Below are 12,196 nucleotides of genomic sequence, written 5' to 3' on the forward strand. Positions count from 1 at the left end.
AGGGTCTCTCCCAGGCGTCGGGACTTTAGGTTCAAAGAGTCGCGGTCAGGGGAAGCCTCGGAATTCCCTCTGCAGGCGGCGCTGTGGGGGCTCAGGGGGGACAGGTTTTGGTACTCACAGTATCAGAGTAGTCCTGGGGTCCCTCCTGAGGTGTTGGATCGCCACCAGCCGAGTCGGGGTCGCCGGGTGCAGTGTTGCAAGTCTCACGCTTCTTGCGGGGAGCTTGCAGGGTTCTTTAAAGCTGCTGGAAACAAAGTTGCAGCTTTTCTTGGAGCAGGTCCGCTGTCCTCGGGAGTTTCTTGTCTTTTCGAAGCAGGGGCAGTCCTCAGAGGATGTCGAGGTCGCTGGTCCCTTTGGAAGGCGTCGCTGGAGCAGGGTCTTTGGAAGGCAGGAGACAGGCCGGTGAGTTTCTGGAGCCAAGGCAGTTGTCGTCTTCTGGTCTTCCGCTGCAGGGGTTTTCAGCTGGGCAGTCCTTCTTGTAGTTGCAGGAATCTAATTTTCTAGGGTTCAGGGTAGCCCTTAAATACTAAATTTAAGGGCGTGTTTAGGTCTGGGGGGTTAGTAGCCAATGGCTACTAGCCCTGAGGGTGGGTACACCCTCTTTGTGCCTCCTCCCAAGGGGAGGGGGTCACAATCCTAACCCTATTGGGGGAATCCTCCATCTGCAAGATGGAGGATTTCTAAAAGTTAGAGTCACCTCAGCTCAGGACACCTTAGGGGCTGTCCTGACTGGCCAGTGACTCCTCCTTGTTTTTCTCATTATTTTCTCCGGCCTTGCCGCCAAAAGTGGGGCCTGGCCGGAGGGGGCGGGCAACTCCACTAGCTGGAGTGTCCTGCTGGGTTGGCACAAAGGAGGTGAGCCTTTGAGGCTCACCGCCAGGTGTGACAATTCCTGCCTGGGGGAGGTGTTAGCATCTCCACCCAGTGCAGGCTTTGTTACTGGCCTCAGAGTGACAAAGGCACTCTCCCCATGGGGCCAGCAACATGTCTCGGTTTGTGGCAGGCTGCTAAAACTAGTCAGCCTACACAGATAGTCGGTTAAGTTTCAGGGGGCACCTCTAAGGTGCCCTCTGGGGTGTATTTTACAATAAAATGTACACTGGCATCAGTGTGCATTTATTGTGCTGAGAAGTTTGATACCAAACTTCCCAGTTTTCAGTGTAGCCATTATGGTGCTGTGGAGTTCGTGTTTGACAGACTCCCAGACCATATACTCTTATGGCTACCCTGCACTTACAATGTCTAAGGTTTTGTTTAGACACTGTAGGGGTACCATGCTCATGCACTGGTACCCTCACCTATGGTATAGTGCACCCTGCCTTAGGGCTGTAAGGCCTGCTAGAGGGGTGGCTTACCTATACTGCATAGGCAGTGAGAGGCTGGCATGGCACCCTGAGGGGGAGTGCCATGTCGACTTACTCGTTTTGTCCTCACTAGCACACACAAGCTGGCAAGCAGTGTGTCTGTGCTGAGTGAGAGGTCTCCAGGGTGGCATAAGACATGCTGCAGCCCTTAGAGACCTTCCTTGGCATCAGGGCCCTTGGTACTAGAAGTACCAGTTACAAGGGACTTATCTGGATGCCAGGGTCTGCCAATTGTGGATACAAAAGTACAGGTTAGGGAAAGAACACTGGTGCTGGGGCCTGGTTAGCAGGCCTCAGCACACTTTCAATTGTAAACATAGCATCAGCAAAGGCAAAAAGTCAGGGGGCAACCATGCCAAGGAGGCATTTCCTTACAATGAAGATCAGCTGTGGAGTCCAGGAGCTGCAGAGAAGTCCCTGAAGTTGTGCAGAAGATGTCCTATGCCCGTCATAGGCGGGCCGGTAGTCAGGAGGACCACCAACAAGCCTTAGCAAGTGCAAATCTTGACAGAAGAGTGTTTGCAGACCTGAAGAGGACCAGCAAGGTACAAGGGACTCAACCCTTGGAGGCCAGTCCGGGCTAACCCTCAGTAGTCAGTAGAGTCAGCAGAAGCAGTCGTAACCCCCACAAGCAACCCACTGGCAGCAGGCAAAGTAAGTTGCAGTGGGGCCCAGTCAGCATACCTGGAGAGGAGTCCCATGTCGATGGAGAAGCAGAGAGGAGACTGTCCTTGCAAGGGTGAAATACTGGAGGCCGAGGCTACTTGGAGCCTGAAGATCCCTCGGAGCAGGAGTCAATAGGTCTTGGTTGCTGCAAGAGTCGCGGCGCGCAGGGATTCTGTCCTGCAAGGACAGGCAAGGGCTCATCATCTCTCAAGTTGGACAGAAGACAGAGAGGACCACTCAGAACCACCTACCTGTGTTGGAGGATCCATGCAGGTCCACTGGAGAGCAGATCCCAGCAGCTAGACGTCTTTGCCTTAGGTGCCTGCAGATGCAGGGGAGTGACTCCTTCACTCCAAGAGAGATTCCTTCTTGCTTCTTTGCTGCAGCTGAAGTCTTGCTGGCCCCCGAGGATCCACAGCCGTGGAAATGTTGCAATTGCTGGAAGGAGCCAGAGAAACAATGTTGCTAGGTGAAGTCATCTCAGGAGTTGCAGGCTCTTCAGTTCCTGTGAAGTCCTGCAGCGGTTCCGGTGGCCAGGAGCAGAAGAGGTCGATGCAGAGAAGTCCTCGTGGAGTCTTCCACGTCAAAACTGGGGACCCACCTGCAAGGGAGTTCCTAAACAGCCCTAACAGGGGGCTTGGTCACTCTGCAGGGTAAACACCTATCAGGGGAGGGGTAACCGACATCAGTCACCTGTACTGACCAACCAGATGCTCCCATGGGCCTCTGAAAATCTTGTTTCCAAGATGGCAGAATCAAGTGGTCACCTGGAGGAGCCCCTGGGGTGGTGATGGACAGGAGAGTAGTCACTTCCCTTTCCTCTGTGTGGTTTCGCGCCAGAGCAGGGACTGGGGGTCCCTGTACTGATGCAAACCGGATTATGCAAGGAGGGTACCTAATGTGCCCTTCAAAGCAAGCCAGTGGCGTGGGGAGGCTACCTCTCCCCAGACTTGTAACACCTATTTCCAAAGGAAAGGATGTTGCATCTCCTCTCCCACAGGAAATCCTTTGTTCTGCCTTCCCGTGCTTGAGCTGGTCAAGCAGTAGGAGGGCAGAAACCTGTCTGAGGGGCTGCAGCAGCGTGGGCTGCCCGCAAACCCTGGAAGACTGGTAGGAGCAATCCTTGGGGGGGTCCTCTAAGGAGACCCAGAATGCATGTAATCATGCCACCAATACTGGCATTAGTATTGGGGTATGATTCTGACATGTATGATACCAAACATGCCTGGGTTCGGAGTTACCAATATGTAGCTGGAACACAGGTCCAGTGGTCAGTACACTGGTAAAATGGCTTCCCTACACTTACAAAGTCTAGTGCATTGGAACTGGAGTTCGTAGGGACACCTCTGCTCATGTAGGGGTGCCCTCACACAAAGGAGCCTGCACCATGACCTTTGGGCTGAAAGGGCCAAACATGGGGGTGACTTATAGTGACCTGGTGTTGTGACCAGCAGTGAAAGGGTGCATGCACCTTGGCACAGGTTGCAATGGCAGGCATGCAGACAGTTTTGCATGGGCTCCCATGGGTGGCATAATACATGTTGCAGCCTGTTGGAGACCCCTGGCATACCAATGCCCTGGGTACCCAAGTACCATATACTAGGGACTTACAGGGGTACACCAGTATGCCAATTGTGGGATGTGAAGGGGACCAAAGCAACCACATTTAGAGGACAGAATACGACTGGGGTCCAGGTTAGCAAGATCCCAGTGAGAACAGTCAAAGCACACTGATAACAAGCAAAAAGTGGAGGTAACAATGCCAAAAACAGTGACTTTGCTACACCCGCCACATTATTTCTGACACTAACTGAGGCATAGAGAAATAAAACAGTGTAGGTGTCAAACTGAATCTTAAACATGCACAGGTTATCTACCAGTTAAACTTGGCAAATGAATTACAAGTAACATTAGAAACATTACAAGTGTTTAAAGAGTTTATGCAGGGGATGACAGAATATATATTCAATTCACAACCAAAGAATTGCAATCCACTTGGGTTACCTGTCAAATCCTCTTCACGGAGGCTCACAGAACGGTTTAAAGAAAAGCTGGTTTTAGCAGCCAATTTTCCTCCCAATACAGCCTCATGGGATATAGTCTTCTTGTTCCCAGGACCTAAAATAAGAAAAAGGTAACAATCAGGCATTGACTGGTTCCAGAATAATGAAGTTGTGCAAAAGCAACGAATACTGGGATTTCAAAAAGATCATAACAAGTATACACAAAGGATTTCAACTCAACCAAATTGATAAGTAGACATCACAATAAATTAAAAAATGATCAACACAAGGATGGAATCTTAAAGCCAAAGGTTCCAAAATGAGTGGTACTCTATTTCAGCGTTCCATGGCTTCCCTTAACATGTAGGCAGCAGGAAGGGCTTATGATTTATTTGGACACGGAAAACAAATAAAAATATTAAAAGTCAGCACTAAACAGCAATACTTTTCTACATTTTAAAACACAGTTTTCTCTGCAAATATATAGTGTGTATAAGCTGAAATAGTTCAGGGATACCAGATAATAGTGGGGCTATTCTAGTGTTTGTGACCTAAGCGAAGATTCCCAGGGTGACAAATTACGATTATCTACAAGTCACTTTTTCATATACTAAGCATTCCTTCGGGCCTACATTCTAAAAACAAAAAAGACAAACACCACACTGGGGACTACAACCCATAGATGACTGAAGACAATTTTCTAATTTCATCATTTAGTGGACAAACGCAAAATCATTAGAGTTACCCAAATCGGGTATACAGTTCATGCCAATGACCTATAGCAGTCTACTTCTGAATCAAATGCAGTCAAAGCAATTTGGGTTACTATAAAATTAGATCCAAAGAACTTCATAAGTACTGTAGTTAAGCAGACCACTTACAAGTGTACTGGCATATTAACATTTTTTGGCTTCTTGTCAAATACAATATTGCAGGATTCAACACAAGAGTCATCACACATATCCAGGCACCACCACATGACAGCCATGGACACCAAAATGTAGTTAAACTTAATAAAATACTAAAAGCAAATCAAAAATAAAATTAACAGTACAACCTACAGATTTTCCAAGTCCACTTGTTCAGTGATCTTCGGTTTGCCAAGGCTAAGGGTGTCCATTTTAAATGGAGCTACCAACAATGACTGAGCCTTTTGTTTTTTCAGTCTTGCTTTCACCGTCAAGACATCAACACAATGACAGTCACTTCAAGCAAGGGGAAATTATTCCTGTACCGCTGCATTCATAAAGTTGTAAGTGAAATGATGAAAGTTGGGCTACTGGTCAAAAGTAATGAGTGGAACGATAATTTATGGTGACAATGTAACGATAATACGTAAAGATGTAAATCCAGTAGTGCATCCGTTTTCCTACAGTAACAGCTCTCTCAAAAAAACTGAGCATTTTTTTCAGAGCTGTCAGTTTTGCAAGTCCTAAGAGCTGATAAAACAGAAGTTCTGAGAAAAATACACATGAAAGATTTAAAACAGTATTGGGAACATGCGAACTACTAGAAACATGTTCACTTAGCAATAGCTTCCTTACTTGTCACAGAGGACGGGGAGCCTGGGGTCAAACTTCTCAACTTCTTTACTGTGTTCACTGCTACGTTCAGATAGATATTTCGACTTGAGCTGCGATCGTAAACAATCTTCTCCTCAGAAAGTGCCTGTAAATATAGAACATAATAAGCTGTCTTCCTCTGCATACTTTTCCTGATGTCACCTGACATCCTCAAGCCAGCATCTAAAATATATACCAATCAAAGGCTTGGTAGGTCTATTGATTGCTGTAGAATGCCACTCAAGTCACATCATTCTTCTGAAATATACTACTAAGTTAGGGGTGCTGAAAGAGGAGAAAGGCTATTTTTGATTTATGGCTCAAACCCAATTTAACAACACATAACATTACAATTGTGAACATTTTCAATGCACTATGATTGACAATTGTAAAATAAGGAGCAGACAAAACCTATTTAGTTAAGCCCGTCTTGGGCTCTACACACTAATTTATGGCAGGCTTTGATGTACTGGGTTCTACTTTTAAATTATATATTACATATTATTTCCTGACTTTGACAGCAGCATTCTCAAGCAAGCATATGGGCAGAAATGTAACAGAAACCTCTTCACCCTTGTTTGATCACACAAACTAATCTGCAACAACCAGTGGAAGCGAAACCATAAAGCAAGAAAAGCACAGAAAAGTTCACCTTGTAAAACACATTGTGGCCCCAGAAAGCACAAGACAAAAACTTTAATATCTTTCAAGGAAGAAACAAACCAGAAGTGCTCAAAAACATCCTTACATACCCCTGCAAATAATAATGACTAGCTGGATTTCTTCAAACTGAGATCACAAACACCCATCAATCTATGACTGTTTAGGTTATCTGAGATGTTGGATAAACTTCTTCCTCTCCCTACTTTTCCACTATTGGCTAATAAGTTTAATCTCTGTGCCTGACCTAAAGTCTTTATGGTGCCTGCTTAGTCATCCTGTGAACATAACACAAAATAAAAATAAAAAAATAAGATCAGCAAACAAAGAACATTGCTCTGTGGATCCAACCTGTGAGTTAAAGATGGGACAAATATCACACGCAGATACCATAAAAGCAGGATGGAGGTGAAAGGACTTCCTCAAAGCAGGCTGTGTTTAGTTAGGACTGTGTGACAGGCAATACTGTGAATTTCCAGTTTCTTGACTTTTGTCCCTGCAGATTTATTCTCCAAATTCATTGACAGATTTTTCTAAGTAATCTGTGTTACATGCTCAAATATCACTTCAATGCTTGCCGATCTAATTAATAGAATTGACTGAAAAGCTGAAGAGATTCTAGACGACTAATAGGCAAACTAGTTTTGTTAATGCTAAAAACCTTTTGTATCACAAAGCTTTTGCCTTCACAGAAATCAGTGTTGCACCAAAGACAGGAAAATGTTACTTACTCAGTAAGCGTCTACTCGTGGCATTTAGTAATGTAGATTCACATCCTTCGCATAAACCTAGTGTTGGACTCTGAAGTATGCACACTGTTTTTCTTTGAATAAAGTCAGAGTCAGGAGGTAGAGGGACTGCTCCTCTTGCTGGTAATGAGCATGGGCATCGACTCCAGATTGTTTCCCGCAAGGCAGGTGAGGATGGAATATGAAGCATAGTGTGGTAGAGTAAAATGTCCATGCTAAGTTAATGTGTAATCACTTATAAAATTAACTAACACGTGCTCGTGGAGGAGGGTGGGTGCATGTGAATCTACAGCACTACATACCACAAAAAGATGCTTCCTGGATAAGTAACATTTTTCATTCAAGATGTGTGGCCGTAGATACACATGCTTAGCATAGACTGACTAGCAGTCCTCTTCAATAAGCGGTTGCTAACCTGTAGGGATTACAGTAGTTTGAAGTAGTGTAAACAGAACTGCTTGGTCAACATTGGCCTGTTGACGGCCCAGCACATCTAGACAGTAATGCTTGGTAAATGTATCTGGTGTATGTAGGAAGCTGGCCTGGTGTGTGGTGAGCATCTATGATTTTATCACCTTATACCAAGTCCAGGTATCCGCAGTATCTAGGAAGCAGGGCTCTCTAGAGGTTCCTGTGGATGAGCAGCTAAGACTTACGTAGGACACATGCAAAGCTTTTTCAATACCACTATAGTCACACAGCACCTACAGACATGAAAGAACCACAAAGCGTTACAAAAATAAAGGTACTTTATCATAGTAATACAAATACTAGAGTACTAAATAGGCAATCCCCCAACTGGAAATAAGTAAACACACTTTTATATACACATTAGCAATCAGTGTTGGTAATAGCAATAGCAAATAGTGAGGGCCCTAGAGGGGGACCAAACTATATACAAAAAAAGTGGAATGTGAAAGGCAGCCCCCTCAACCAAGGAAGTGGAATCAGTATAAAGGAGCTGGGGGAACTAGGAATCCCAAGAGTTGAGAACCAGTGTGACCCTCAGAAACCAGAAGAGCAGAGGTTTTAAGTATCTGGTTTTCCTCAAAATTAGCAGGAGGACTCTGGAAAGGGATTATGCAAGACCCAGCCAAGACTGGAAGAACCCAAAGGTGGATCCTGACAGAAGAGGACCCACAAAGGAAGGGGACCAAGTCAAGTTTGAAATGGAGTGTCTGGCAGGAGCCACTACCCACCCTTAAGTGAATGTAGGACCAGGCCGACGGTGGACGAAGAAGGTCAGCAGTGCAGCACAGGAGATGAGGAGGAGTCCCAGAAGTGATGCAAGTGATGTCTCACATCGGCGGTCAAGATACAGCCATTTAGTGGTGCTGGAAAACCACCAACAAGCCTTGACAAATGCAAGAGACTGGGATGTTTTGCAAGGCTGAAGAGGAACAGCAAGGTCCAGAGGACTCAACCCAAGGCGGGGAGTCTGGGTGACCCTCAGCAGCTGGGAGAGTCACAAGAAAAGGAGGAAGCCCCCACAGGCAACCCACTGGCAGCAGGCACAGGAGTCACAGAGCAGCCCACTCAGCACACCTGAAGAAGAGTCCCCTATCACTGGAGCAGCATGAAGGAGACTGTGCTTTGCAGGAAGGAGCACTGGAGTTACCATTATGTAGCTGGACAGGTCAGTAAAATGGCTTCCCCGCACTTACAAAGTCCAGTGCAGTGGAGCTGGAGTTCATAGGGGCACCTCTGCTCATGCAGGGGTGCCCTCACACACAAGTACCTTCACCTTGCCCTCTGGACTTGGAGGGCCTACCATAGGGGAAACTTACAGTGTCCTGGTGCAGTGACCTGTAGTGAAAGGGTGCACGCACCTTTTCATGCAGGCTGCAATGGCAGGCCGGCAGACACATTTTGCATGGGTAGATTCACGCAGCCAGCTGCCCTGGGCTGGGAAAGAGGGACTTGGGGTGCACTTACATTTGTATAGGCTGTGTCCTGCCCTCACACAAAGGGCTTGTTTACCCCCTACTGATGCCTGAAGCCAGGGCTGTGTTCAAAGGGGGTGTTGTGCACTTCTAAGAATTAGACTTGCATAGCACAGTTCTGATTTAAAGAAAATTATAGAATTCTTGATCCTCAATGTAGTACAATGTTTGAAGGGTTGCGAAGGTCAGAGGATTGGAGAACGTGCCTAGTTGTTTGGGGTAATATATACCATTACTTATCCAGGAGTTCCATTCCATAGTCTGGCCTTTGTACTTGATATTGATATGGGGATGTTTTGAACTGACATTACATTTGGCATACACCCACTGCATTTTATGCCCTCAGTGTTCACTGTAATAGGTGTTATGCCTTGCCAGAATTACCATATAATATATAGTGTGAGGGAATAATCTGCTCAGTGATGGTGTTTTTGAAGACCTATGCAATGTGGGAATATTTATTTTACTTGCACTCATTGGAATGTTTGACAATTGCCTAAATGGCAAGGTAATAAATGTTATAAGTGGTTTGGTCTATGTTTTTTTTTTTTTTTTTACATAATATTATATGGAGTTGTAGGAGGCTGGCTCAGTTTATAGTGTACACCTAAGGTGTGGCACCATATAATGAGTCCAGGCAACCCTTAGTGTTGGTGATTAAGTGTCCAGATAGCAAAACCTCTGCAGGGGTAGCTGAGCTGAGCAGCTGAAGCTTTTCCAGGAGGAATATAAAGTACTTGCAATAACGCAGTAGTCAGCCAGTAACTCACTCACAAGAAAGAACCACACAAGTGTTGCAAAAACAAAGGATACTTCATTACAGCACCTCTACTACACTAGCATTGGTATATCTCCCTTTGGAGATACCTACACAAAATAACCAACAGAAATAGCATAAAATATACAGGGCCCTATGAGCGGGCCAGACCAAATAATAAAAACAGTGGAATGTGAAATAGGGAATACAACCAAGTGTGGTAGATAGCTAGGGACTGGAGGTAGACAAACACCAGAGGAAAGTGTCCCCAGCAACCAGGTACAAGGTAGTTACCACCCAGTTGTCCCACAGGCTAAAACAGAGTTGTGGCTGGAGTTCATGGGATTCACGACCCGGAAACCAGCCGAAAAGAGGAAAGTTGGAGAGTGCCCCCACCCCAGGATACCCGAAAGAATGAGTACCTACACCAGGGGACCCGGATGTAGAGGGGAGAAGGAACTCTCTCTGAAGTCACTGGATGCCTTGGATTGTCCAGCTGCTGTCACAACCCATGGACCAGGCCGGTGGAACCCAGGGACTAAGTGCCCAGGTTGTGCAAGGGGCAAAGCTCACTCTTCTAGAGGTGAAGTTCCTGCAAGTCGGTGGATGAAGAAGTCCAGCTACGGGAGCTGCAGAGAATCCCAGCAGTCACCTACGAGCTGTCGGACTGCAGGAGGGTCAGTGACCAGCAACGTAAACCGGAGCTGAAGTGTTTGCAAAGATTTGGAGACCAGCATGGTCCAGGAAACACTACTCTTCGGTGGGAGGTGAGGCAGGGCTGGCCCTCAGCATGCAGGAAGGCCAGCAGAAGTCAGTGGAGCCGCCACGAGTGACCCACAAGCAACAGACACAGGGAGTCACAAGGAGGCACAAGCACAACAAAACAGAAGCCCCATGTGTCAGGGGTTGCAGGACAGGTGCTGATCTTCGAGTTGCAGAGTACTGGAGGCCATGGCTTCTTGGTGCCTGAAGACCTCTAGGAGGAAGTCAACAAGCCTTGGCAAGAGCAACAGTAGGTGTGCACAGGGGTTCCAGTACAGTGGTAGGAGGAGGGGCCCACAGTCTCACAAGTTGGTCAGAAGACAAGCAGAACCTAGGGGAACCCACAGACTCACCACCTATGAAGCAGTCTCTTCAGATGTCCGTGGGACAGCAGACCCCAGTCGACGTGGTCTTAGGGATGTCTGCGGATGCAGGGGAGTGACTACTTCACTCCAAGGGAGATTCCTTTGTGCTTCCAGGTGCAAACAGAGTCCTTGTTACACTGGAGGTTGCACAGCCTTGGATGTTGTAGAATTCTTGTAGGATCCAGAGAAACAATGTTGCAATGAGAGCCTTACCAACAGAAGCAGACGTGTTTCAGTTCCAAAGTAGACCAGCAATGGTTCCAGGGGCAGAAGATGTCTTGCTGAGAGTTCCTTAGAGAGTCCTGCTCGATGAATCTGAGGACCCACCCATGGGGGAGCCCTAAAGTAACCCTAAAAGGGGGTTGGTCACTCTCTGAAGTGACCCACCTATCGGAGGGGGTCAGGGACGTCATCTACCTGGCCTGACCAGTCAGATGCTCCCAGGGGGGCCTCTGCCCATCTTGTTTCAAACATGGCAGACCAAAGTGGCCACCTGGCTCCCACCAGGGGAGGAGCTGGACAGGGGGGTGGTCACTGCCCTGTCCTTTGTGTAGTTTTGTGCCAGAGCGGGAACCTGGTTGGTTCTTGAACTGGCGCAAACAGGATTATGAAAGGAGGCCACAAAATGTGCCCTTCAAAGCAGTCTGGTGGTGGTCAGAGGCTACTCCATCCCAGCCTTAGACACCAAATAGACAGTGGGAGGTGGACACACCTCGCCCTTGTGGGAAATCCTTTGTGCTACCTCTCCGGCGTGAGCCAGGCTCACCAGCAGGAGGACAGAACTATTTCTGGAGGTCAGCAGCAGAGTCGGCTGGCAGCTAGACCCCTTAAGGCTGCACAGGCAGGACTGAGGGATCCTGTAGGAAGTTGGCTCTGTATGTGCTATTTCAAAGTAAGGAATAGCATGCACAGAGTCCAAGGGTTCCCCTTAGAGGTAAAATAGTGGTAAAAATAGATAATACTAATGCTCTATTTTGTGGTAGTGTGGTCGAGCAGTAGGCTTATCCAAGGAGTAGTGTTAAGCATTTGTTGTACATACACATAGACAATAAATGAGGTACACACACTCAGAGACAAATCCAGCCAATAGGTTTTTATATAGAAAAATATCTTTTCTTAGTTTATTTTAAGAACCACAGGTTCAAATTCCACATGTAATAGCTCATTCGAAAGGTATTGCAGGTAAGTACTTTAGGAACTTCAAATCATCAAAATTGCATGTATACTTTTCAAGTTATTCACAAATAGCTGTTTTAAAAGTGGACACTTAGTGCAATTTTCACAGTTCCTAGGGGAGGTAAGTATTTGTTAGTTTTACCAGGTAAGTAAGACACTTACAGGGTTCAGTTCTTGGTCCAAGGTAGC

At 46.6% G+C, this 12,196-nt stretch overlaps 1 protein-coding gene across 1 annotated transcript in view; it reads right to left on the reverse strand.

The window, feature by feature from the left end:
- Positions 1–12,196, reverse strand: part of REXO1 (RNA exonuclease 1 homolog) — a 346,277-nt gene that overhangs the window by 234,571 nt on the left and 99,510 nt on the right. The window contains exons 7-8 of the mRNA XM_069218223.1: positions 5,578–5,701; positions 4,035–4,148 (exon numbers count right to left, since the gene is read on the reverse strand). Coding sequence (XP_069074324.1) covers positions 4,035–4,148; positions 5,578–5,701 — 238 coding nt within the window. The remainder of the gene's footprint in view (positions 1–4,034; positions 4,149–5,577; positions 5,702–12,196) is intronic.

Source organism: Pleurodeles waltl, chromosome 12, assembly GCF_031143425.1.
Source record: "Pleurodeles waltl isolate 20211129_DDA chromosome 12, aPleWal1.hap1.20221129, whole genome shotgun sequence".
In the NCBI taxonomy this organism is placed as follows: Eukaryota; Metazoa; Chordata; class Amphibia; order Caudata; family Salamandridae; genus Pleurodeles; species Pleurodeles waltl.